The 26,224-nt window shown below is 48.4% G+C and overlaps 1 protein-coding gene across 8 annotated transcripts in view; it reads right to left on the bottom strand.

Moving 5' to 3' along the window:
• ERI3 (ERI1 exoribonuclease family member 3) overlaps window positions 1-26,224 on the bottom strand; it is a 128,777-nt gene that overhangs the window by 78,957 nt on the left and 23,596 nt on the right. For 7 of the 8 annotated variants that reach the window (XM_065914494.1, XM_065914518.1, XM_065914473.1 and 4 more), the window contains 3 exons: window positions 16,610-16,726; window positions 10,086-10,145; window positions 5,765-5,856 (listed from right to left, as the gene is read on the bottom strand). In XM_065914494.1, the coding sequence (XP_065770566.1) occupies window positions 5,765-5,856; window positions 10,086-10,145; window positions 16,610-16,726 (269 nt within the window). Of the gene's footprint in view, window positions 1-5,764; window positions 5,857-10,085; window positions 10,146-11,383; window positions 11,580-16,609; window positions 16,727-26,224 lie in introns of those variants that run through there. The other variant, XM_065914525.1, reaches the window with a different exon arrangement.

Below are 26,224 nucleotides of genomic sequence, written 5' to 3'. Positions count from 1 at the left end.
CCAAGCACATGGTGACCTGAACTAGGGCAGGGGTAGTGGGTTTGGAAAGAAGGCAACAACTTTGAGAAACCTCTGGGAGAAAGGATAAATAGGGTCTGGCAATTAATTGGTTATGGCTAGAGGGGGGAACCCAAAGAAGATTTTCAGTTTTCTGACAGAACTACTGAGTAGATGGTACCAGTGAGTTATTATTCAAGAAAATGCTAGAGGACAAGGTGTTGGGAGAAAAATAACACCTGAGCTTTAAGTTTTAAAGCCTCCTTGATAGCTCAGCAGGTAAAGAATCCACCTGCAATGCAGGAGACACAGGAGACGCGGGTTTGATCCCTCGGTCAGGAAGATTCCCTGGAGGAGAGAATGGCAACCCTCTCCAATATTCTTGCCCGAAAAAGCCCATGGACAGAGGAGCCTGGCAGGCTACAGCTGATGGGGTCGCCAACAGCCAGATACAACTGAGCGACTAAGCACAGGCTTTAAGGGTATCCAGGTAAGACAGAAAAGAGGAGCTGGACATGAAGGCTCAGAGTTCAGATGGCAGGGGGAACAGACTCCTCTTCTCCAGTGGGATCACTGCTGCATGTTGGTTCCATTTCTCATATAGAGGAATAGATGAGAAGACAGCATACACAGAAGAGCTGAAGCTGAGAAATAGATGAGTTCACTCCCATGAGTGTGAGTGTACAGGATAAAAAGAAAAGACAGCTAAGAGAGAGATCAAAGAAATGCCAGTATTTAAGAAACACCAAATTTAAGAGAAAAGGAAAAAAGAAACATAGAAAGGAAAGGGAAGGAAAAAGTCAGAGAAACAGGAGACATAAGTAGAGACGAAGAGTGCTTCGAGAAGGAGGAAGTAGTCAGGCTGATGAATGATGCCAAGAGGGCCCAGAATGACCCCCAGCAAGCCTTTCAAACTTCATCTACACATCCCATGAGATACTGTGTACCCTACAGAGTTCTCCCCGGCATGTGCTTCCTCTGCCATGGGACTTCACTCCAGGGAACAGCACTCTCTGCTCTCCCACCGTCCTGCCTGCATGACCGTCAGCAGTCCCTGTAGAGAGAGTGTGCGAGTGTGAGTGTGTGTGTGTGTGTGTGTGTGTGTGTGCACTAAGTCACTTCAATTGTATCCAACTCTTTGTGACCCTATGAACTGTAGCCTGCCAGGCTCCTCTGTCCATGGGGTTCTCCAGGTGAAAATACTGGGAAGGGTTGCCATGCTCTCCTCCAGGGGATCTTCCTGACCCAGGGATCAAACCCACGTCTCTTGTCTCCTGCGTTGGTAGGTGAGTTCTTTACCACTAGTGCCCCCTGGGAAGCCCAAGTCCCCGCTGAGTATGTGTCCCCAAATCAAACAGTAAGTAGGATAACTTGAACAAGTGTTTTTTTTTGGTTTGTTTTTCAGAGACAATGTTTGTCTGTACTTGAAACAAGAAGGGAGAGCAATATAGTCTGGAAAGGGTTCAATCATTTGGAAAAAAAAAAAAGGAGTGTGAATTCAGGAGTGACTTTCACAGAAGTGCTTCCACCTGCCTCCTGACTGGGTCTTCTTCATGATGGATTAAAAACAAAATAATACAAAAAATTTCATGTCCAAGTATTGAAGGAACTGAAATAGATCTCATTTTCTTTGGCTAGACAGCCTAGTATTAAGTGCTCTCCCCCCAGATGCCATTCTTATAAATTATCATTATTTTTTCAAACAGTTTGCTACCCAGGTGGCTGAGTTTTTTGTTACAAAATATTAGTTCAGATGGTCTCACACAAACTTACGTTAAATTAAATGTTAAGTATCTTTTGATCTCCAGACTTTCTGGTCCACATCTGCACAGCACCAACAGAGGGGTGTGGTACGCAAACTGCACAAGGAGAGCAGGGGAAACACCAAGTCAAATGCCAGCCCTGCACTCACACATTTGGCCTCCAATGGCAGGAAAACTCCCCGCTCTCAAGCTGAGGGGAAGCTGCGTGAGGGCCCTCCTGGCAGACTCAGAGTGGACCCCTGGACCCTGCTCCTCTACGGTGGGGTCTGATAATCCTGACCCTCTCCTCCAAAGGGCCTCTTCCCCTGAGGCACGGAGGACCAGGTCCACCCTCATATCAGTTCTTCTTATCCCCCCAGCCCACTCCACAACCCCCAGTCCTCCTGATCTGCTCCTCTTCTTAAACCCACATGCCACTGGAAAACCCTGTGGCCTAGCTTCTAAGCCACCTGTTCTGTTCAGCTGGCAAACCCAGGTCTCCAAACTACAGGCAAAAAGGTAAGTTCCTCAAAGGCAGCACCCGTGCAGGTATCCATCCTCACTTTGCATCTTCCTTATCCTCCCACCATGCCAAAGACGGAAGCCCTTTACAGAGACAATACAGAGATAAGATAAGCGGAGGAGAGAGAATATTGGTGAAAGAACACTAAACTCTACAAGGAGCTTCAAGAAACAGGTAAGGCAAAGGAAAGGTAGGTCAGGTGGGGAAGGCAAGCTGACCAAGAGCCAAAACCACAAGTGTAGTTTCTTAAAAACGTTTAGAAGGAAAATGAAATCTGCACCCACTGTATTAAAACCCACCTGAGCGGAATCTGTGACAACTGCCTCAAAGCCCACGTAAACCTGAGTATCACCCCATTCAGGCTGACAAAAGATGGACACAAAATTAATCTGTCACAATGGGGGGAGATTTCTTTTCTCCAGTGGAATTTCCACTGCCACTTCAGTCCCCATTTCTCAGTGCTGTACTAATCATGCCCTTTCCAACAAAAATGATGTGAAGCTGGCTGCAGGAAGAGGGAGGGGGTGGGGGTGGGGAACAGCAATGAGAGGGAGCCATGGCTCGGAGAGACTAGAGTGGGAAATGGAAATATTTGCTGAGTTCCTAAGACTTAGTTAAATTTGAAAATAGATGTCAAAACAAGAAGTGAGCCACATACTAACAAGTTGTTAGGTCAGTTTAACACCACCCCTGTCAGGCTCATCAGCAGGCTTTACCAGGCATGTGAGAAGGTGATGCTTCTGACGAGAGCCATCTGACAAGAGGCTCCGGGAACACGGAGAAGCTGTGCACCGTCACGCAGCACTACTTAGGTTTCCTCTCTGGCTGTTTTTATTTTGTTACACATTTAATTAAGAGCCTTCCCAGCAGTTACGCGAAATCCTGCTTCGAAAAGGCTGCCACAGAGCTCTCCTCCCTCCACCCCTGCCACCAGACACCTGACTCCTCCCTGCACTCTCGCTTTCAGAGCTTGGCTGGCCTTCACGAGCCAGACCCAACCACCCGCCAAAGTCTGCCCCAGTCATCTCTTCTGGAAGCCATGTGGCCTTAAGAATTCTATTATGCCTAGCTGGGTCTACCAATTTGAGCCTCAGGTTTTAATTTGGCTTTGTTTTCTCATCTATAAAAGAAAGACACCACCTCCTACCCAAGAAGACAGGTAGGAGGACTGAGAGACATATGGTATGTGCTCATTAACATTTTTTTTAATTGCACTTTATTACAGTCACCACCACTTTAAAAAGGGTGTACTGTTTGTATTTGGTCCCTTAATTTCTTATTCCTGATTTGTTATAAATGTATCACTCTTTTCCTTTCCTTTTTATACGCTTTCCCCTTGCTTGTACCATGAGCTATCTGGAGAGCAAAGATGGTGTCTATATTTGTTGGCCTTCTTAGAGGCCCTGGCACTTAAGTTGGGGGAACACACTTCAACCTTTCGTGCCTAAACAAGTTAAGGATTTTAAGATTCTGCCAATCTAACTGGTTGTTTTGCCTTCATTTCCCAACTGATCTAATTTCTTCCATTTAATGAAATTCTTTTGGCATCATAGAGTAGTAATGCTATAACAGAAATATCAACTAAGAAATAAGATCAGAAACATAAAATGTAGTTCTTGAAATTGATGCTAGCTGTCATTTTCACGTTTTCCTTTTTTCCCTCACTCCCTTAGTAGTTAAAATAAAAAAGTGAAACAGATTCTCTTCAGGAGGTAAAGGAAAAGAGTAACCCAGAAACAGTGCTCATTAACATGTGATTTTCCTTTTCATGTGCTCAGATTCCCCAGCCCGATCCCCCTTCTTGATGACATCAGTTCCATCAAGATGCAAAGCAGCCTCCTGAGTCACCAAGATTTGTCCAGGGCCCACCATGCCAAGGCCTCCAATGCCAGCCATCCCCTCTCCTTGTCATGGAGAAACCAACCCCAAGCTTCGGAGGCCCAGCCATCCCCAACATCATGCGCAGGAAAGCGCTCACATACGCATATAAGCACACGCCATTCACCCCTATCACAGAGGATGCTGAAACTGGGTGTTTGGGACACGAACATGCCAAAGAGAGAATGCCACTGGGAGAGCAGCAATCTCAGCTAACTAGAGAAACCAGGCCTCTGGCGTGGACCACACAAGCCCTAGAACCCTGGGTGTCAGCCTGAACCCTGCCCCATTCCAGATAGCTTCTCCTATGGAGTCCCTTCTCACTTGAGTGCTCAGAGCTGCCCAGGATACAGAACACTGTAAACCAGAGCAACAGCATTCTTCCTCCTCACCTTCTCCTTGGAACCCTCCCCCGACTCAGCTCTGCCTCCAGGCACAGCCCCTATAATTTCCCCAACAATGAGTGTCATCGGGAGCTCTGGAGCGTGTGGTATGCAGTCAGCGTGCACTCATGATCCAAGGCCTTGGGGAGACAGATGTGCGGGCGAGTATGTGATCTGGGCTTGCTCTTCCTGCCGCCTCACCTAGAGGGTTGGGTCCAATAGCAGGCTGGACAACCACCCGGGTGCAGAACTTCACCTCAATGCCCAACTTCCAAAAGGCATAAAAAGGATCTTGGTGAGAAAATAATGCCTGAATTGGAAATGTCACTCCAGAGCCACGACTCCCCACCCCTACCAATACCCCATCCTATGCTCAAAAACTCACACACATACACACACAGAATGTGTGTTGCTGCCTGCAGTCACAAAGAACACAGAGGTATGGATCCTATCAATCCTCAGCAAACAGTGCCCACCCCGCCACCTCCGCCCTGCTTTCATTCCCCGGGGACTTTCTGAAGCCAAGTATCCATGAGGGTAGACAAAAGGCAGAAGTGTCAGCCCAGCAAAGGAACCGGCTCAGTCTCCCAGAACTGGGGCAGGGTCAGGAGACAAAGGAGAAAAAGCAGCGGGGATGAGGGAGGAAAGAGGCGGCTGGTGACCTGGCAGCAGCATCCCTCCCCCACCCCCACACGGGGCTCTCTGTGGGACCATCAGGGCCTCGCATCCCACCTGGGAGCCTAACATAGCATCATGGTTAGGAAGATGGACCCTGGAGCCAGGTTGCCTGGGCCTTAATTCTGGCTCTGTGTGTCCCTGGGCAAGATACTTAACCTCTCTGTGCCTGAATGTCTTCATCTGTAAAACAGGAATAATAAGAGTCCCAAGGGTTAGTAAATGCGTTACTATTTCTAAAGCATTTAGAATAGTAAATACTGTGTGCTTGGTTTAGAAGAAAATTAAAGACCCTCTTTTAACTCCTTTCCCTTCAGGGCAGTAACATGTAGCCCACAATAGGAAGAGCTCCCCGAGCACAGGTAAGAAGGCAACAGCAGGGCTGGAAAGGTCCATCCAGAGGCAGAAGGCAGAGCTCCCAGCCCTCGTTCTGCCCAGCCAGCCCCCAGACCCAAGGATTGCCTGACCCAGCTGCCCTGTGGGTTTGGACATTTGAGACTGTGAAAGGCAAAACCTGGTCCCGTAGGTTCCAGCCCTGTCAGCAAAGGAGTCCTGCTCATACTCACATGACTTTTAAGTCCCAGTCTCCACAGGTGACAAAAATTGACTTGACGTTTGGATCTAAGAGGCCTTCCTTCGCCATCCACTCATCGACCCTCTGAAAAGTACACAACAAGAACAGATGAGATTTTCCTTTTTTTTTCCCTGAGTCTCTGAAGAGCCACAACAGTGAAACGCAGATAAGCTGCTTGTAATCAGAGCAGGAGGAAACTGTAATCTTATCCTACCACAGCCCCACTCTGGGCTCTCAGCCTTGGCTCAGAACTATGGAGGCCCTTGCAGGATGATTCCTACAGGCAGATCCCACAAGCCCAAGTGCTGGAGGGGTGGGCAGGGGGCAGGGAGCCCCTCCACTCTCCCAGTGCCTGGCAGCCCACCCTGGACAGGATAAGGACAGAAGCCAGTAGGTCAGTCCAAATACCTCTGGTCCTCGAACAAAGGTACTGCCTAGCACAGACACAGGCTGGCCTGGGCCATGAGAACGGGCTGGAAGGAGGCCCCCAAGCAGGGAACTCCATAAGATCGTTCGCTTGTTTAGGCATTCCACCCTCCCACCAAATGTTTACTAACCAAGTGTATTAATTTACTTATTCTCCAAATGAAGGTCAAGTTAATTTTCACCAAGAGGCTAGCAGAAGAGGCTCCTCTGCTGGGTTGTAGCCCCATTCTGACAACTGGGAGAGCATGGCCTGCTCCAGTCGCTAGAAGTTCATCAACTGGCCCCAGAATCTGTATTTTTCTCCTCCTGGTTGGGGATTCAAATTCAACAGAATCTTTTGAAGGCTGAGCTCAATTGCTAGACAGGGAAAGAAACTGCTCCTAAACACACTTTAAGTCTTTCTTCCCCTTCATCCCTTGGATCCGTTTTATTATTTGCACTCACACTGCAAGTACAAATACTAAAATCAGTATATAACGAGAGAATTATCATAAAGCATTCATGAAGCAGTGCCTACTTTTCAGAAGATCCCAGGCATGGGGCAAGAGTGCAGCAGATCACACCGCTGTGCCACTCACACAGGGGGATTATTTTTAAAGGCTATATCGCACAGTCGTTAGAAACTCAGGATTGAAAAATCAGACACATCTGGGTTCTAACCTTGGCTCTTCCGTATCCTGACTGTGTCACTGATGGGAAGTCATTTAAAAGTCATTTAACCCCTCTGAACTTCAGTTTCCTTCATCTATAAAACGAGGTAGGATGACTAACCTTACAGGGTTGTTTTGTGAATTATATGTGATAATGGATTAAGTGCCAACCTAAAAATAGACAGTAGGCTAGGAAGGGGAGGAAGACAGATCATCTTAATACAGTATAACAGAGGCATCAATGGAGAAGCACTCAGGATGCCACTGGACCAAGAAGAGGCAGAGGCCAGCCCCACCTTTCACAGAGAAAGGCATCAGAAAGGCTGCATAAAGATGGCTGAACTAACGGCTGGGTGGCTGAGTGTGCCTGACAGCTTGGAACATAGGACAGGAAGCGAAGGCACAGACATTCCACATCTGAGAAGCAACTGTCTGTGTAACGTCTGCCTTTCCCACCGGACTATCGGCACCATGAAGGCGGGGCTCTCAGGTGTCTCAGTCACTGTCCTGATCCCTAACCCAGGACAGTCCCTTCTTGATCTCTTGATTGAGACATGACTAAGAAGTAATGTGACTGGAGTTCTGCAGCGACTAAAGGAAGGGCAGGAACTGAGGCGGGGGGATGAGGTGAGGCCAGACTGTGAAGGCCTTGTGTACCCAGCAGATAATGGACAGCCCATGATAACCCTGGGCTTCCTGGATCCTCAGAGGTTCTAGAGGTCTGGCCCAGCTGAAGGAGTCCTGGAGCGGGGTCAAGGGTCCCATCCAGTTTCATGGCTGCGGCAGCTCTACCTCCTGGGACATCAGGGCCAGACTCTGCAACCCTCTTCACAGTCTGCACCCCAGAGCATCCTCTTCAGGGAAAGGGTCTCCCCAGCAGCTAAATTCTGGACCTTCCACTGCTGAATGTGTGTCTCCCGGGCCACTCTGGCCCCAGCCCTTGCACAGACACACACGCACACACACACATGCATGCACACATGCATCCTTTCCTAGGGTCACCTAAAGAAAATTAGGTAGACATTACATAAGAAAAGAGGTAAGGCAAACCTGGAGCTCCCTAAGTCAGCTAATCTCGCTCCGGTTCACTGGCCTTAAATCCCCAAGGTAAGTGCCCCACCTGCTAGGGGGCTCCCCAACGCCCCAACTCCTGCACAGTGGTCCTGGAAAAGAGAGCAGGACAGGACAGGACTGTCAGGAGGCAACTCCCAGCAAGACCAGGCCTCTACCATGGGAAGCACTCACTGCTCCTCGGAAGCTTAGGGCCAAGGCCATTCACTCATGCAGCAGGTATTCAGTGAGAAGCTTCTGCTATGAGGCTGTCCAGGCAAGTCATGTGTTTGGAATCAGGCCTGTCCTTCTCCTTCCCTTCTCTGTTTGAATGGAGAGGTGGCTGGAGGGACCACCACCACAACCCGCAGTAGCCAGCCTTCCCGGCTACTGAAGGTGTAGAGAAGCCCAATCCGAGACCGGCTAAGAACAAATATGTTGAACGAACACCCAGCCGGACATCTGCTCAGGGCCTTGGTTAGGGTGAGAACTAGCTCCTCAGCTCTTTAACCAGCTCAGGGCTCATGGGAAAAAGCCCAGTCTAGTCTCCTCAACCCCTCCCAAGACTCCCTCAATGCCAGCAATCTCCCCTCTTCACCCACAAAGTACACTGAGACTGAGTGAGACTCAGACTCCTTTGAGCACCCTGCTTCAGGGTTGGCTCGGGGTCAGCAGGAGAAAGCTTCCTGAAGACCAATCTCCCCCTCAAGCAGCACCTCTTGGGAGAAAACTCCATAACCTCGAGAGCCCTGGTTTGGTGCTGGCCCAGAGAAAGCATCTTCCTCCCAAGATCCCAGCCAGAGACACTCCAGGGAAAAGCTGCCTGTCCCCTGGCCTAGCTCTGGGAAGCTGGCTGGAAGATAGGGATGGAAGGGTCCCCTCTTTCTCCTTGGGTCTGGTCTTGGAGAGAGCGGTCCAGGCTGAGGATACCCCTTAGTCATAGGGGTGAATCTCCCCACCCAAGAAGAGGGTCAGTGGGGCTGGGAGACACCTCAGAGCTCATCTTCTCCCAATCCTTCAAGAGCCTGACCAGCCACAGAGCCTGGGCCTGTATGCTCCCTGGGACCGGGAACACGTTCGGCCACTGGGTGAGCCTAGATCTGTCTCTATGGCCCTAGTTCCACCCTGAAGAGCCCAAGGAAACTCAGTCTGCATTTCTCTCCCCCAAGGGACAGTCCCTCTGGGTTCAAGCAGATCTTCCTCCCTCTCCCATCACCACCCTACTTCCTCCAGGTGGACTCCTTCCAGGGAAGGTGTGCTCTGCTATCCTCCCAGACACTCGGCTTGCCCCTGTGATCGGGGCAGAGCTTTGGGCTTATTGCTCTTAAGGATAAATAAAGCATCTAATGCGATCCACAGGCTTTCTCTTCCCTCCCCCTAGAGAAGAAGTTTGGGGGGGGGGGGGCGGCTCTCTTCCTCTCTGAAAACCCCAGGCCAGCGGGGGTGGGAGATGAGCTGAGGCCGAGCACAGCTTCCCGATTCCCTCAGGCTGGAGCACAAGAAGCAGCATCTTAACCTTTTCCAGCTCCCCGAGGAGAACATCCCAGAAGTGTGGTCTCTGCCAAGGGTTCTAAAGCCTTTAATTTGATTTTCCTCACATAGGCAATTGTTGTAATTATTCTGATTAGGAATCATTACCCAGTGCAGCCTCCGCACCCCTGACAGGCACAACGCATCCAGCGGCAAGCTGCAGTGGGGCAGGCAGGCCGGCCGCACCTCCTGGAGGAGCTGACAGCAAACAAAAGCCATCAATGGGGAGTTCTGGGTGAGTTAATGAAGTGCTCACATGCCACAAGAAGCCAACACTAAAGCTAAACAAAAACACCTCCAGTCCCCGGGGCCGCCCGCAGTGCTGCAGCTCGGCTCCCCTGTTCCCAGCCGCCCGGCGCAGGCTGCCCGAGTCACCGGAGCCAACGGCCAGCAACAGCCTTGGGCTGCGAGCAGGCGGGGCCTCCACCGACTCCCGGGGGCACGTGGACATCTTGTCAGTAACCCTGACGGGAACAGCTGGAGATGACAGATCAATGGTTCAATACTCTCAACAGCATGTCACTGATGTGACAGCAAATGTTATTCTAATCAAGCCATAATCATAGTCAAATTACACGGCTACGTTCTCAGGAGGGGAGGGAGAGGAAGGCGGCAGGAAGGGGTCAGAGGTCACGAATTAAAGGTCACTCAACCTACCTCCAGCACTTGCTGCAGGCTTGGCTGACCATCCACCATGGCTTGAATAATCCCGGTGAGCTGAAAGGAAAGAGAAATAGCCTATGGGTGGAAATCGGGGACGCAGGGATTCAAAGCTGGACTGGAATCTTTTCTGTTTTCCATCTTCTACAGTAAAGCCTCTGACCTGCACAGCTGTAGGCTCCAAACCTGACAGAAGCCTTGGGGATCACGTTCCCCCACAACTTCCTGCCCCAAGATGGGGATGCATATCCACGTAGGGAGGACGGGCTGGGTCTCAGATCTGTTTTCAGCTTTCATTTTGCAGAAAATCTGATTTTACACATCTTTTATATTCAGTAGGTACAATAACCCCTCCCGAATTACTGTGCTAGAAGTCCTCCAGGCTCCTCTGTCCATGGGGATTCTCCAGGCAAGAATAATGAAGTGGGCTGCCATGCCCTCCTCCAGGGAATCGTCCCAACCCAGGGATCAAACCCAGGTCTCCCACATTGCAGACAGATTCTTTACCATCTGAGCCACCAGGGAAGCTATCAAGGCTTTAGTTTTCATGTAGGCTGAGGGATCTTTCCAACCCAGGGATCGAACCAGGGTCTCCTGCATTGCATGCTGATTCTTTAGCAGTTGAGCTACCCGGGAAGCCCAAGTAAATTCACCTCCAGGCTCCTTAGGAGTTCCTGAAGAACTCAGGGAATGCCCCCACATGGGACCAGCACCTCTAGTTCCAAGGCCCCCTTTCTCTGAGCCTCAGTGTCCAGCACTTCCCCCTCTGCACCAGTGAAGGGCAATGGTGCCCCCCAGGCATCCACCCTTCACCCTGCATACCTGGGCCTTCGATACTGGCTGGCCAAGCAGGAAACCGGCACCTTCAGCAGAGGAAAAAGCCTTCAAACCCAGTCTACAGGACTTCTCACTCAAGGGCCTCTGTTCCACCCAGGTCAGGCCTAGGTTCAAACCAGCTTGGTGCTTTGGTCTGCTTTATTTTGAAGTGGAAAATATCCCGCAAGTGCAGACTAGAGAGGCTGCCTGCAGGGCCTGCGGCAGGAGGCCCCTGCACAGACATGGACCCAGCTGGAAATCACCGTGGCCGGCATGCCCCCAGCCACTTCCACACAGAGTAGCATCTCAGGCCTGCTTAGAAACTTCTCTTTTTTTTTAAGTGTGGGGGGTGGGGATTAAACTCCAATTAAACTATAATTATGTGTAATGAATACCAAATACCCAACTCACAGAAACCGCTGGCTCTAAGAGGTAAGGTTATTTTCTCATAGCGACTTACACGGAATGGTAATACACACCTTTTAGGGAAGAAATTTTCATTTTAAGAACGCTGAGTTCCTCTAGGTGGGTTTCTGTAGTTCATCAAGTCATTATTAGGTGGTATTTTAAGGAAGTGTAAGGACACAGCCACTCTATTTTATATTCCAGAAACTGTTTTTATATTAATCTGTATTTTAATTGGGTAACAGCTGCTGCCTACAGACTTCCCATGGTCTAAAAGGAAAATAAATTAGAAAGATTAACTACACTGTTGTTTCGCGAGGCTTTAACCCACAGCATGCCCACCCGGCTGGCACTTCCACACCCTTTCCTTGCTCGGAAGACCAAAGAACTGCCCAGCAGAGGGAGGGCCTGAGCCAAAGAGAAGAAAAGGTGGCCCCTGAGGGTGCAGGTGGGGATGGGGAAGGGCCCCAGATTTGCAGCTTTCCTCGTGGAGTGCCGAGACAGTCTTTCATTCAGTCAGCATCTATTGCTGCAGAGGCGGGGCCCCACTCAAGCAAGAAGGGATCCCGCAGCGAAGAAAAGCATGGCAACCCTGCCATTGTGGAATCTGAGTGCTTCCTGGCAGCCCAGTCCTGGCTCAGTCCAGTCGGCACCAGAGCCACACGGAGCAGGCAGAGCCCTGTGTTTTGTCTCAGCAGGGTCTGGCGGAGGCCTGTTGCCGACTCCAGGTCCCACAGCCAGATGACTGGTTGCACCCACTACTGCCCTTTCTCGCCCAGCTTCTCTCCTGCTAGGTTCTCCTAGGGCCGAGTCCATCCCTAAGCCTGGCGCTGGGGCTTTGGATCAGGACAATCCTGGAAAAGAGGGCGCACAGCCACTTGTCAGGGAAAGCCCCAGGGTCTGCGCACAGGCTCGTGTCCAGTCTGAGTTTCCTGGGGCAAGGTTAGGTCTCCTCCTCTGGGCTCCCACCAAGGGTCACTCAGATGAACTCTGAAGAGCTTTCAGAAAATCCCTCTTACACAGGAGACCAACGCGGGGGTGCAGATGGCCTCCAGGATTCTGGGGCTTTCTCACAATCCCCCGCAATGGTCAGCAATCCCAGAATCATCAGCCTGGGAGAAGCCTAGCGAGCTTGGCTTCCTCACTCTCCCCATGCTTCCCAAACCACCTGTGGTCCAAGGCATGGCTTACAGCTTACAGCTACGGGACTTGAACTCAACCCCCAGAGACACAGGGGCTTGAGATCGTTTCAGGAATGGGCCTCGCTCCCCTATATTAATGCGTCCAACAATGGACCACATCTGATCAGCTCTGTCAAGGCACTCGATGAAGATGGTGGAGGGTGAAATTCAAGAAGTCATTCCCCGTACCTGATACCAACAACCTATAAGACATACCAGAAACTGTGAGGAAGAGAGAAAATATAATAAAATATATACTGGGAAGTTATACCATAGGCCTAACCTAAATCTTTCATGCTGCTGTTTAAGCCCATTCCCACTTGGGTTAATATATGTTTGTAAAAAGCTTTCACATCCTCACAATGAAAGGTACTAGAGCAAAGCCAAGTATTTATTAAGCTGAGAACCAGGGCTCACAGGCTAAACAGAGCTCAGAGACCTTAACCACTTAAAGCAGGAGAGGTGAGAGGAAGGATTAATGTGTGCTCCATGGCTCCTTTCACTGAGGGATTACAGATTAACTCCCGCTTCCCCAGACTCAGAAACCACAAGGCGAGGGGCTTCTGACCCTGACTGATAACATGACTGGTGACTGAGATCCCCTACCCACACCAGAGCTCTGTCTGGGGACGAGAGGGCTTCCTCGTTCGTAAACACGGGCAACTACAGGAAGCAGCCCTGGACGCTTGCTGCCAATAGCATGTCAGCATCCAATGCTTTCTCCCTTCACAGTTTATCTCCAGCACAATCGTATTCTGACACCAAGACAGTTTGTTGATTACATAAGCACTTGTCTCTGGTGTGCAATCTGATAATCAGACCCACTCTTTCTCCTCAGACAAAGAGGCCAATAAATCTCACCCTTTACAAGTACAGGTGCAAGACAAAGCCCTTTACTGGCATTTAGCAAAATGGGTATTTTTTCCTAGTTTGTTTTTTTTTTTCCTCCACAGTGACAACAATAACAAAAAGGACTGCACATGGCCAGGGACTGTGCAGCAGCCCAGCTGCTAGAGGCAGAGACATAATGAGTTGGAGTAGATTCTAGAGGTGGTAGGGACAGGCTTGGGAAGGAAGAAAACACACCCCCATCCTGTTTCTGTCAGAACATCTCCAGGCAGCCTATCAACTGGGACTAAGAAAGGACCTCAAGAAGGCTAATGACATGTTCATCCCTCAGAGCAGTAAGAGTGTCTGCATGCAGGCTGCAGATTCACTCAAGGCAGAACCCCTCTTCCAACTGCCCAGCACTGAGCCTGTCTCTCTCCTAATACAAGCATGTGCTCGCGCATGCACACACTTGGCCAGGGTTCTTAAAAAAATCTTCTGGTGCAAGAGAGAAAATCCTCCCAGAGGACCTGCTTAGAAAAATCTGGAGGTTTGGGGTTGTTCTTCACCCTTTCCAATGAAAGATTCCTTGTGGTTGGAATGATCTCCGCCCATGTACACAAAGGCACATACTGCCAGACTGGATGAGGTCTCAGAAGGACAGCCCCATCCTGTGTCCATGTCTCCCTTGGCATTACAATCCATCTAGTATGAAGACAGGGCGATATCTAGATGACCTGAGGTTTTCCAAAGAAGACGTTACTTACTCAAAAGAGCAGTGAGCAGTACAGCTAGTCTTGGGGGAGGCAGGCTGTGGTGGAAAAACTCCTTGACACCAGTCACTTGAGGAACATGGATTTTTACTTGGTGTCAGGGCCTAAGGATAGGACCGACAGGGATCACATCTAGTTTCTGCCATCAAGGAGCTCACAGTCTAGTGGGGGGGTGGATAAATGACTGCAGTATAATGTATCTGACTACACTATGCCGGGTTGAGCACGGCCCAGCTGGGCTCAGTGAAGGCTTCCCAGAGAAGGTGACCCTGAGCAGAGTGCTGGAGGACAAGCAGGAGGGCAAGCGAGGCACCCAGGCAGAAGGACCATGACATATAGAGGCGGACTGAGGAAAGTGAGGGGGAGGTGAAGCAGGGAGATCGAAGGCTGAATGAAAAGTCAGGGACCAGGCCAGGGAGAGTTCTGAGCTCTGGGAGCCTGAGAGAGGATGGCAGAATCCACACCTACAGCACAGTCACAGCCTCACTTCAGAGCAGGCTTCATAAGGAGGATCCCATGCCACCAAGCCTACTACCCTCCAAATTATGTATGCGTGTCCTTTGGTGAGACTTTCCAGAAAAAAGAAACATCTCTCATCAAAGTCTTGCAATCCCTTCTCCCCTCCCTCAAAAGAGAAGCAGTAGCAACTTTGTTCTGAAAAACACCCGTTTCCCAATATCCTCAAGCGTCCACTCCTGCCCAGAGCTGAGCTCGAGCAATGCTCCTTTCCATCCCTAAACAAGTACGAGCTTCCCCCAATTTAGGCCTGCCTGTCGATGTCAGGCAGTGAGCTGGAACTGGAGGCCCCAAGGGGGAGGCCTCACACAGAGAGGAGGAAGAAAAAGAAAAGAGGACACTACACTTTCAGGCCAGTGGAGGGCTCAAGAACCTGGCTAGTTTCAGGAAAGTCTTCCCTTCCCTTCCCTTCCCATAAGGAAGGAGATTTTCATCATTATCATTAAAATGACGATTTTTTCCCCAAAGGGGGAAACAGGACAGATTAGCGCCCCCTAGTGGTACAGGTAACTCCCAGGGGAATGAGGGGAAAAAAGTTGTCCCCAGTGTAAGCCTCATCATCATTGGTTGGAACAACAAAAGGCTTGACAGACTAGACACCTTGGCAGATGGATGCCTACAACAAAAGGCCCACCTGGGGCACTGGCATCAAGGCCAGGAGCTCAAGACCCCATATCTGGGCTAAGTCAGTATCAGAGACCACTGAGCTCCCTAACCAGCACAGGTAGGCACTTCCCCAACCCCTCCACACCAAAGGGACTGTTTGGTTACTCAAGAACTTCTGTCCTCCTGATTCACTCATATAGAGAAAGCAGGTCCCTGGACGACAGCACAAAGTCTCTAACGTACTCTCACCCCAAATGCTAGCTGTTCAGTTGCAAAATCATGTCCGACTCCTTGCAACCCCATGAACTGCAGCACGCCGGGCTTCCCCATCCTTAACTATCTCCCAGAGTTTGCTCAAACTCAGGTCCATTGAGTTAGTGATGCTATCTCATCCTCTGCTGCCCCCTTCTCCTCTTGCCCTCAATCTTTTCCCAGCATCAGCTTCCTTTCCAGTGAGTCAGTTTTTCACATCAGGTGGCCAATCCTGGAGCTTCAGCTTCAGCATCAGTCCTTCCAATGAATATTCAGGGTTGATTTCCTTTAGGATTGACTGGTTTGATCTCCTCGCTTTCACATTTTCCCAGGATCTCTGCTACCACACACACTTGGCCCATGATTCCACCACCCCAGCATAGAGCACGTAACATGATGCACCACAGGGAAAAGCAGGCACAGAAGGCTTCTTCATACCGTCCTGAGAGTCAAACTCTTCCGGGGCACCTCCTCTCTGCCAGTGGCTCTACTGAGCCCCCAGCAAGCACCAAGATTTCAGTCCCAGTTTCACAATCCATAAAATGGGGCCACACTAAACTGTTGGCAAGGTGGCCAAGTACAGAAGCAGCCTAGGATAAGGATAAAGACATCTCCGCCTTGGCCAGGCTGTCCTCATACCCCACTTGGACTGCCCTTCTCTTTCCTTAGTGATAGCGCTGTGCTTCCCACAAATTCCATCAATGCTTCACAGAGCACCACTTCATTCAAGCACAGAAAAACATCACCAGACAGCTAAGAAAGCCTGAATATAACCAAGTAGCTGAAATCTTCACCTCCTGCCAAGGACCCTAAGGGGAAATGGAACTGAAAAGAAGCTGAACCCCAGAGCCACCACCCCACTCCTAGACTCCAAGTGCCTAGTTACCAGGAAAGGTAGGGATGACGAGGAAGGGAAAGTGTCAGGGAAGCTGGAAAGAGTGAATCACTACTCTCCCTGGGCTCCCCGATGACCACAGTGATCCAAGGGGAGTGGCAGACTTTGTAAAAAGCCAACTGCTGGGCCCAATGTGTACCTGCCCTAACCTCTGAGAAGAACTATGCTTTCCCTAAGAAGCCAGTATAGAGCACCAATGATCCCCAAGCTCCTGTCCCAGCAGCGCCTGCCGCTAGCCAGGGCCCTTACCTCTGTACAGAAGGGAGTAAGCTGTGGATGGACTACGGGCTGGACATACATGTGAAAGGTAGACTCAATCTCCATGGTCCGGCCATTTAGCTTCAGGATGGGGAACTCGATGATTTCCTGGAACAGCAAAGGCACAGAAAAGGAAGAATCAGTTGCTTTTTTCTAAACTAACCTTCTAAAAAAATAAAAATAAACTAACTATCTCAAGTAATTCCAAATCAAGAATGGGTGAGTGTTTTGGACTCATTAGCTCCTGCCAGGTCAAACTGAAGACTTTGAGTGAGAAGATGCCAGCTCAGTTATAATCCTGACCCTCCCACTGTTAACATCCTCACAGGTTCCAGGAACTGACACACTCCACCCCCACTGTCTCTGGGAAGGGAAAGGAGACAGTGGGAGCATCTGGCCCAGTTTCCCTCCACCCCTGGTTCTCCAGCAGGGGTCTGCTCACTCCAGCCCCTAATAGGAGAACCGCCTTCCTCCTACCCGGGTCCCTTCCCTGGAAGGGGCCTAAGTCTCCAGTCACATAGATAAACAGCCATCACACTAATGCACAAATCTCTGTGCATGAAGTTTAAACAGAGCCAATGAGTTTCGTTAGCTTTTACAAAAAGAAAAAAAAAGAGAGATGAGCAATAAATAAAGTCAAAGAAGCCAAAGACGATACTGAAGAGAAGGAGAAACCTGAGTAAGAATATTAAGAGCTAGTGCCTCCCACCTTTCTCTCAGGCAGCACATTCACCCCTCAGCACCGCCCCCCCCCCCAATCCAATCGCTTAGCCAGCCCTTCCCAGTCCGCTGGAACGTAATGGAAGAGAACGAGGAGGAGTGACAATTTGTTTGGTGTCTCTAAGATTAATTTGTCTCCGTTATTTAATAGAGATGCACAGCACCAAGGTCCTGGTGTGCAAACAGGCTTGCAGCATGCCGACTGTGCAGCCCGCCTCATACATCGCTCCTGGGAAGGGAGGAACACGCCAGAGAGTGGGGAGAGGGCCGGAGAGAACACGCACGCGCTGGAGAGACGAGGGGAAGCCAGGAGAGAGAATAAAAAAAATTATTGCTTTTTAATATTCAAAAACAGTTTGCAAAATTTAATCAAAGCAGAGGAAAAGCTAACATTTTTACCACTTTGACATTTTTATTAGCGCTTTCATAAATTTTTAAAACATGAATGGAATTAGTTTACAACACACACAAAAAAAAACTGCCCTGAAAACATCTGGAAGAGACAAATAGGAAATAATAAAAAAAATAAATAAAAGCAAAACCCTCCAAGTAAAATTAGCATGTGAAAGAGGCCTCCACTGCAGAGACAGGAGGGGGGCTCTGCCCAATCAGTGGCCCCCGCAGTCAGCTCCAGTGGCATCCTTTCCCCAGGTCGCCCATTCTGCTGAGGACCTTTCCAGCATCACTAACATCAAGGCAAATTGGTTCTCTCCAGGGACAGCCCAGAGAAACAACAGAGAAGCTGCTGACACCTGACTGCATTCGGGAAACGGATGAGTGGGGAGACGGAAGAAGAAATGGCCTGTCTCCCTGATATTCCAAGGCAGCCTGGTGTCTCCCCACCAAACACACCTGCTCTATGGGATTCGTTTTTCAAGCATCTTGATCCAACAGATCATAGCAGGACTGAAGACCAAACCAAGGCAGCCAGATTTCATGACAGAGAAATTCAAAGCTTCTGGCTCCCTGGGTTGCCCCAAGGATGGGGAAGCTGGCAGGAGCCCCTAGAGACAGGAAGGGTGGAAAAACTAAGACTGAGGCAGAGTGGGGGCGGAGAGGAGGCCCCGGCTGCTGCTTAAACTAACTGCTTAAACTAACTGCTTAAACTCTCCTCCCAGAGAACCACAAAGCAGGCCAGAGAGGAGAGCTTGGCTCTGAAAAACAACACACACACACACACACACACACACACACAGTGCACACTGGTCACACACACACACACACACAAAGTGCACACTGGTCTCACACACACACACACACACACACACAAAGTGCACACTGGTCTCACACACACACACACACACACACAAAGTGCACACTGGTCTCACACACACACACACACACACACAAAGTGCACACTGGTCTCACACACACACACACACACACACACACACACACAAAGTGCACACTGGTCTCACACACACACACACACACACACAGTGCACACTGGTCCCCTTGAAAAACCAGATACCCAATATTTCCAGGCTCTAACTCTGAGGTGGGGCTCATCTGAGTGAGGCTCGTTTCTGATATCCTTCCTCTGCCACTAAGTAGAAGAAACACTTCCCCAACAGAAAGACGTCCATAGCCTGGTGGGTTTGGCAGCCCTGGTGTCTAAGGAAACAAATACAGCCAGCTCTTCACTAACAATGTTAGCTGGGCCCACAATGAAATTTAACCTGTGACACAACTGTACTTTTCATTTAAACTTTCATTTGGAGAGAAGCAGTGTTTGGAGACCTGCAGTTTGTCCTGCTAATAAAGACAAGTGTTGGGACCTTTAAGGATGCCATTCATCTCTGGCTTTTATTAAATTCAATTTTCTTAAGCCCATGATACATTATGAAATTAGGAGTTGACATTCCTCTGGAAACAAAAATATCTATCAAACATAAATAGAAAAAAACCCCTCTATTACCAAGAATTTATGGCTTAAAGTTGATCTCTTTCCACTTTTTTACAAGCACATGGTTTGTTTTAGAGATCTGAAATGTTATTATAGATCTAGAATTTTATTAGTATTTATTGTAAAATAGTAAGCGCTTCAGCTCCCGCTCTGACCAGCATCGAGTCAGCATTCCTAGTAGATACTCTTAAAACTTGGCCTTTGGGTTTCCCTGCTGCAGCTCAATTCTTCCTGCCACTGGCTTCCTCACCCCTGGGGAAATGGAGCCCAACCTAAGTGCTCACACTCAAAATCACCCTCCCAGAGAGGGGGAACAAGCCAGCCTTGGCTCTGTATGAAGAGGGGTAGCTCCTCTGAAATGTCTGCGGGCCAGCATGCAGCAGATTGGACCCATCCTAAACACCTCTCCAACGTTGTCTGGCCATCAGCCAAGCTTCCTCTCCAAGATCAAGAACAAGCCCAATCTCAGAACATGACTTTGCAGGGGTCCTACCTCAGCACCACCATCGACTATTGTAACAACAGCCTTACACCCTGGCATGTTCTCCATGGAAGATGCAAAAGAGGAACTTCTGATAGAAGACCCTTTGGGGAGTTAGAACAAAAAGGACCTCACTTAGCTACTTCTAACCTTTCCATATTGCCCAGACAAGCCCAGAACCTCAAAGCACTGTTCTCAACAGACCATTCATGGAAGAGGAGCCCCAGTCTGTACCAGCTGACAAAACTCTGCAGCCTGTACACCTGGGGTAGGCCAAACACTTTACACGTTTTCAGCTGATAATGATCAGAGAGGGAACCCCAAAGCTATAGGTTGATCACATTCATTCCACCCAAAGCTCATGAAGATGTCCCTAAGTGCCAGCTTCTAGGGGCAGCTGTTCGGATCATGAACCTGTTATTCTGCCCTTCCTCCTTTGCCCTCCCTCAATTTCCTCATTCCCTTTGGAAGAATTTTTTTTTTAAAGGAACAGCTGGATGTCTGTTTGTGTAAAGGCAGCACGAAGAAGGAAAGAAGAACTGGTTTGTATTTAACAGCCCTCTTTTCCAGCCCTAATAGTAATTTCACAATGCCTTACTTCTGTATGATGTTTGCATCCAATTAAACTACCTGAGCATCTACTCTGTATAGGACCCTGGTCAGGTGTGGGAGTGCGATTCAGAGATAAGATGTGGTCTGCCTGAGAAGTACATGAACCAGAGAGTAGAAAAGCAAATGATGAACAATGCACTGTGAGAAGTCTCTTAGAGGAGCAACATACCCAGGGTTATGCTTTTTATTATACACGTTTTTAAATACACTTCCTTATCTTACCCTTTTTAATCCTGGAAGGTAAGTCATATTGTTGTCATCATCAGGTCATAAAGCAATACTATTAAGCACCTACTATTCACCAGGCAAGGGCTGGGTGTAGACACAAAGGCAAAAACAATGAGATGTGTCCTCTCTCTCCAAGGTGCTGGGAGCCTGGGCAAGGGGTAGTGAGGAGCTGGCCCCAACACTTCCAGAGACAAACACAAGATGGAATCATTTCATTCTTTCCATTTATCATTTACTATGTGGCTGACAGTTAGAACCGGACACGGAACAACAGATTGGTTCCAAATTGGAAAGGAGTATGCCAAGGCTGAATATTGTCACCGCGCTCACTTAACTTATATGCAGAGTACATCATGTGAAATGCTGGACTGGATGAAGCACAAGCTGGAATCAAGATTGCTGGGAAAAATATCAATAACCTCAGATATGCAGAGGACACCACCCTTATGGTAGAAAGTGAAGAAGAACTAAATAGCCTCTTGAAGGTGAAAGAGGAGAGTGAAAAAGCTGACTTAAAACTCAACATTCAAAAAACAAAGATCACGGCATCCAGTCCCATCACTTCATGGCGAATAGATGGGGAAACAATGGAAACAGTGACAGACTTTATTTTCTTGGGCTTCAAAATCACTGCAGATGGTGACTGCAGCCATGAAATTAAAAGACGCTTGTTTCTTGGAAGAAAAGCTATGACAAACCTAGACAGCACATTAGAAAGCAGAGACATTACTTTGGCAACAAAGGTCCTTCTAATCAAAGCTACCGTTTTTCTAGTAGTCAAGTATGGATGTGAGAGTTGGACCATACAGAAAGATGAGCCCTGAAGAATTGATGCTTTTGAACTGTGGTGTTGGAGAAGACGCTTGAGAGTCCCTAGGACTGCAAGGAGATCCAACCAGTCAATCCTAAAGGAAATCAGTCTTAAATATTCACTGGAAGGACTGATACTGAAGCTGAAGCTCCAATACTTTGGCCATCTGATGGGAAGAGCAGACTCATCAGAAAAGACCTTGATGCTTGGAAAGATTAAAGGCAGGAGGACAAGGGGATGACAGAAGATGAGATGGTTGGATGGCATCATTGATTCAATCGACATGAGTTTGAACAAGCTCCAGGATATGGTAAAGGACAGGGAAGTTGCAGTTCATGGGGTTGCAAAGAGTTGGACACAGCTGAGTGACTGAACACCACCACCAGAGGTGGCAGACACTCTGCTAAATGTGCAACAGGAATGACGACATTGAATCTACCTAACAACTCATCAAATGGGTATCCCTATTAGGCCTATTTTACAGAACAACTAAGACCCCAAATGCAGTTGTCACTTGCTCAAGGTTGCACTGCTAGTAAGGGACAGAGCTGGGACTCCAGATGAGGAAAATGAGACTTAAAGACAGTAGGACTAACAGCTCTCAAAATCTGAAGGGTCAAGAAAGATCTAATTCTTTTAGTCTGAAAGACTGTCTTTAAGGAGCTCAGTGCTCTATCTCCTAAAAAGAAAGACTGCTCTTGAGTTATAAGAGCAATGAATGTGAAATATCCAGGCAGAAAGCCCTGCAAAATTCCAACTGAAAAGCCTCCACTACAGCTGCAGGGACACACATAGTGCTGGCTCTGTGCTCAGGGAGGGCGAGAACTATGAGCCTTCACTCTGCATCTCTAGCACCCAGGTCTGTTCCAGCACACAGACCCCACTCTCAGCGTTTGGTAAGTAAACACATAAAGGGACTGATAAATGGCAAGCAAGAAACCAAGAGCATGCCTCTAACAGGAAAATTCTGTTCTCACAGTTTTCCATAGGACCAGAGAGGTAATGTGACCTACCTAAGGCGACAAGATGGGAGGTGGCAGAGCCAGGCTGCAAAGAACTTTCTACCAGATCCCCTGCCTCTCATCTCCCAGCCTCCCTCGACTGCTACAAACCATCAACGGCCCAGTTTTCTGTGTGCCTGGGACCACAGATTCCTGGAGCAGAAATCTGCTAAAATTAGGACAGCTGGTCACCCTACACCGTCCACCGCGACCTGCACTACTGGGTTGTCCAAGGGCAGAGCACCACAACCCCAAAAAGTTGGTCTGCTGATGATGGATGGGAACTAGCCACAACTTGACAACTAAGCACAAAAGCCTTAGAACTTGGACTTCTCAAAGTACCCAAGGTTCCAAACCTATTGTATCTGCTGTCTCACTCAATAAAATGCCAGCTGTAAATAGTTTTTTAAAGGGGAAGGAAGACAGAGAGATAAAAAGGAAGCACCAAGCAAGTAGTCTTTTATCTTTTTAAGCAGAAGTTTCAGTTGGAGCAGAGATTTCAAATGCAGCTACTTTCTAATTGCTTAAGTAGGAACCCCAGTGATTCTCTTGATAAACTGAAGACAAAACTGCAACAGCATTTCAAATGAAATTTCACATCCACAATCAGTAGATTATAAGGAATAAACGTGTAGGTTGCTTTCAATGTATTCAAACCCCCTTAAGCTAAAGTGTCTGCCGTGATAAGATTATAATCAAAGACACAACAACAAAAGGATTTTAAGCAGAAAGACTTTGGGTTAGCCATTTTTTGACAATGGGTCAGAGGGTTTAATAGTGTGGCATTCTTACAGACCTTTTCTCCAAAGCACAGATTCTTCTTTGCCTTGAGTCAATCGTTCTATGGTCCTCTCTGAAATGAGCAGATTTTTCATGGTCTCCTTCTCAACCTAGGAACTGGCATTCCCTCAGTTTACAACTAATCTGCCTTCTCTCCACCCACTGATTCAAAGTCCAAACAGTGTGCACTCCTGCACAGAAAGGTTTGATGAAATCCAAAAGCAACATCATCACACAACAAGGCAGAAAAAGCAGTACCTGGTGAAAACATGGATTTTATCCAGAGAAAGATTTTTGGATAAAAGTTTCATGCAAAGGCAAGACCTTTTTCTCCAAGGGATCAAGGAGCCTCTTGACCACAGGGAAGAGAGGAAGTTGAGACAGAGAAGGGAGACATGCCGGCTCCGCTGGGTAACGAAGGGACCGTAGTCAACTTAACAGTTTCTCCTTTGGGGGGGAAGGAAAAAAAGACATTTTATGCACAAGGAGCTTATTTCTTAAACAAACACTCGTGGTTTTGATTTACACCACAGCCTGCTCCTAAATAATTTATGGCGGGTTAAATTTATTGCCGAGCCCTGGCTGGCTGCAAATTCGAATTGCCAAATAATTAGATTTTAGGGCAAAGCTTATAAATTACCCGTCGATTTGTCCGGACTTGTTTGTCAGTTGCTTTGTGCTTCAGGTCATCTTTGGCATTTGGCTGTTTGGGTTTTAATTGCTGATTTACACTTTGACAGATGAGAGCTGATGCTAGAAGTTTCAGGACAAGGAAGGGTAAAAAATTGAAGCTGCACAAGGCTGATTTTTCACCTACACGTCCGTCTTCACCCATTCCCATAGACCCCAAAGCAATTAAAATATAGAACAGAGGCTGAAAATAGAGACTGCTATTCTTTACAGGGGGGAGAGGGTGCAAACTAAATTATAATTCAGATTTTACTGAAATCTGAATTTTTAAAAATATATAATACCAATAAATGAAGAAGACCAAAAATCTTAGAAACTACATCCTCACCCAGGAGTGTACAAGCTGGTGTCTACACACACACGACTCTGAATCAGCCTCAGTTCAAACTTCTTCAGATATTCAATTGTAAATAACTTCTGATATTAGTGGCCTCTGTGAAGCTGACCCTTCTGCAGTCAAATGCTCTACCCCTGAGCTATACTCCCTAAGCTGACCCTTCTGGGCAGCAAACAACGAAATGATTTCTTTGTAGCTAACTGTATACCTACATTTGTCAGGGAATTAATTTAAACAAATCTCAGGTTGTGTGCAGGAGAGGTCCCCAGGGGCAACCCTACAGGAGGGCATAGAAGTGGAAGGGCGCCAAATTCAACTTACCATTCTAATGGAGGGAAAAAATCTCTTTGGATAATGCTGTGGCTCTGTCTACATGTTGATAGAGGACTTGCAGGCTCTCTTTATGCTCCCCAGAGAAGGAGGGCCTGCCTCCCAGCCACCTGCTGTACCCCAATAGCTTACTATGAGGCCATGAGTCAAAATAACATTAGTAGTAATTCTCCTAACAAGAGCTGACACATATAGCTATTACATGCCAGGCACAGTTCTAAGCTCTTACATTTTATCCTCCCAATAGTCCTATAAGATTGGTAATATTATTAATCCCATTTTGCCAATAATGCCAACTGAGGCATACAAAGTACAACTAACTCACTCAAGGCAGGTCATACTGCACCACACACTGGTGGTGGACACCAGACTCAGATCCGGAGGGTCCATTTCTGGAGTCCCTGCTCCTAAGCACTCTGCTATACTGCTTCTCACAGAACAGCCTCTGCCTCGGTTCGCCTCACTTTGAGGGGAGGTTGAGAGTCCACATTCTGGCACCAGGGCACATGCAGCAGCCAAAGCCTGTTCAGTTAATCACCCAATTCCCCAGGGTGGGGAAAGTTACGTAACATAAAAGATGAATCAGAGGCTTGGTTTGACAAAGTCCATTTTTTCCAATCAATGCAAATATTGCACTGAAGACCCACTAGCCAGGACTGAAGAGGTGGGGCTGAGTAACAGGTGATCAAGACACGCCAGGCCCACTCAGGCCAAGAGAGGGCTCTGGTCAGGCAACTAGGAGAAGAGCCCAGAGAGGCTAGGTGAGCTTCAGGAAACCTTGCACAGTAATCCCCATTCACAGTCCCAGGGGCCGCTAGTCTCTTCACAGAAGACAGCATCCCCCAAGGGAGCTTCACAGATCCCCTGCCCTCTGTGTGCCTGACGTCCAGAAGCCAGGCCAGGGAAACACGTGTGCTGCCATGACGGCAGATTTTCAAAAGACCAGTAAGCAAGCGACACAGACTAACATCTTGTCCACGCTGCCTGAACACTTCTCTCGCACACTGGCTCATAGGAATCCACATCTCTGTAAGGCAGGCAGGTATCACTGCCCTATTTTATAGACGAGAAAGCTAAGGTGGTCAGTGACTTAAAAGCATAGTCCCTTACAGGCAGCATAAAATCCCATCTCCTGGGAATTTATGAGAAATGCAAGTTTCTGGCCTCCAATCCAGACTTTCTGAATCAGAAACCCTGAGGGTGGGCCCAGCAATCTGTGTTTTAAAAAGCTTCCAGGTAATTCCGAGACGTTGAAGTTTGAGAACCACTGGTGGAGTAGAACAGTGTTTCTCAGACTTCAAATTACCTGACGTCTTGTCAAACTACATTCGATCTAATGCTGGGCCTGATAACGGGCTTCTCAGATGGCTCAGTGGTAAAGAATCCACCTACCAGTGCAGGAGACATGGGTTCGATCCCTGGTCTGGGAAGATCCCCTGGAGAAGAAAATGGCAACCCACTCCAGTATTCTTGCCTGGAAAACCCCATGGACAGAGAAGCCTGGTAGGTTACAGTCCATGGGGTCACAAAAGAGTCGGACACAACTTAGTGACTGAACAACAAGGGCCTGATATTCCGTATTTCTAACAAGATCCCAGGGGATGGGGATGCCCCTGGTTCTCAGACCACATTTTAGCCAAGGTATAGTCTAGAATATCTGTGTGACTAAGTCCTTATCACAGACATACTGACAAAAGAACATCAGAGCCC

This window comes from Muntiacus reevesi, chromosome 1, assembly GCF_963930625.1.
Source record: "Muntiacus reevesi chromosome 1, mMunRee1.1, whole genome shotgun sequence".
Taxonomy (NCBI): domain Eukaryota; kingdom Metazoa; phylum Chordata; class Mammalia; order Artiodactyla; family Cervidae; genus Muntiacus; species Muntiacus reevesi.
Note: the sequence above shows the minus strand (reverse complement) of the source record. Positions and strands in the feature narration are given on the sequence as shown.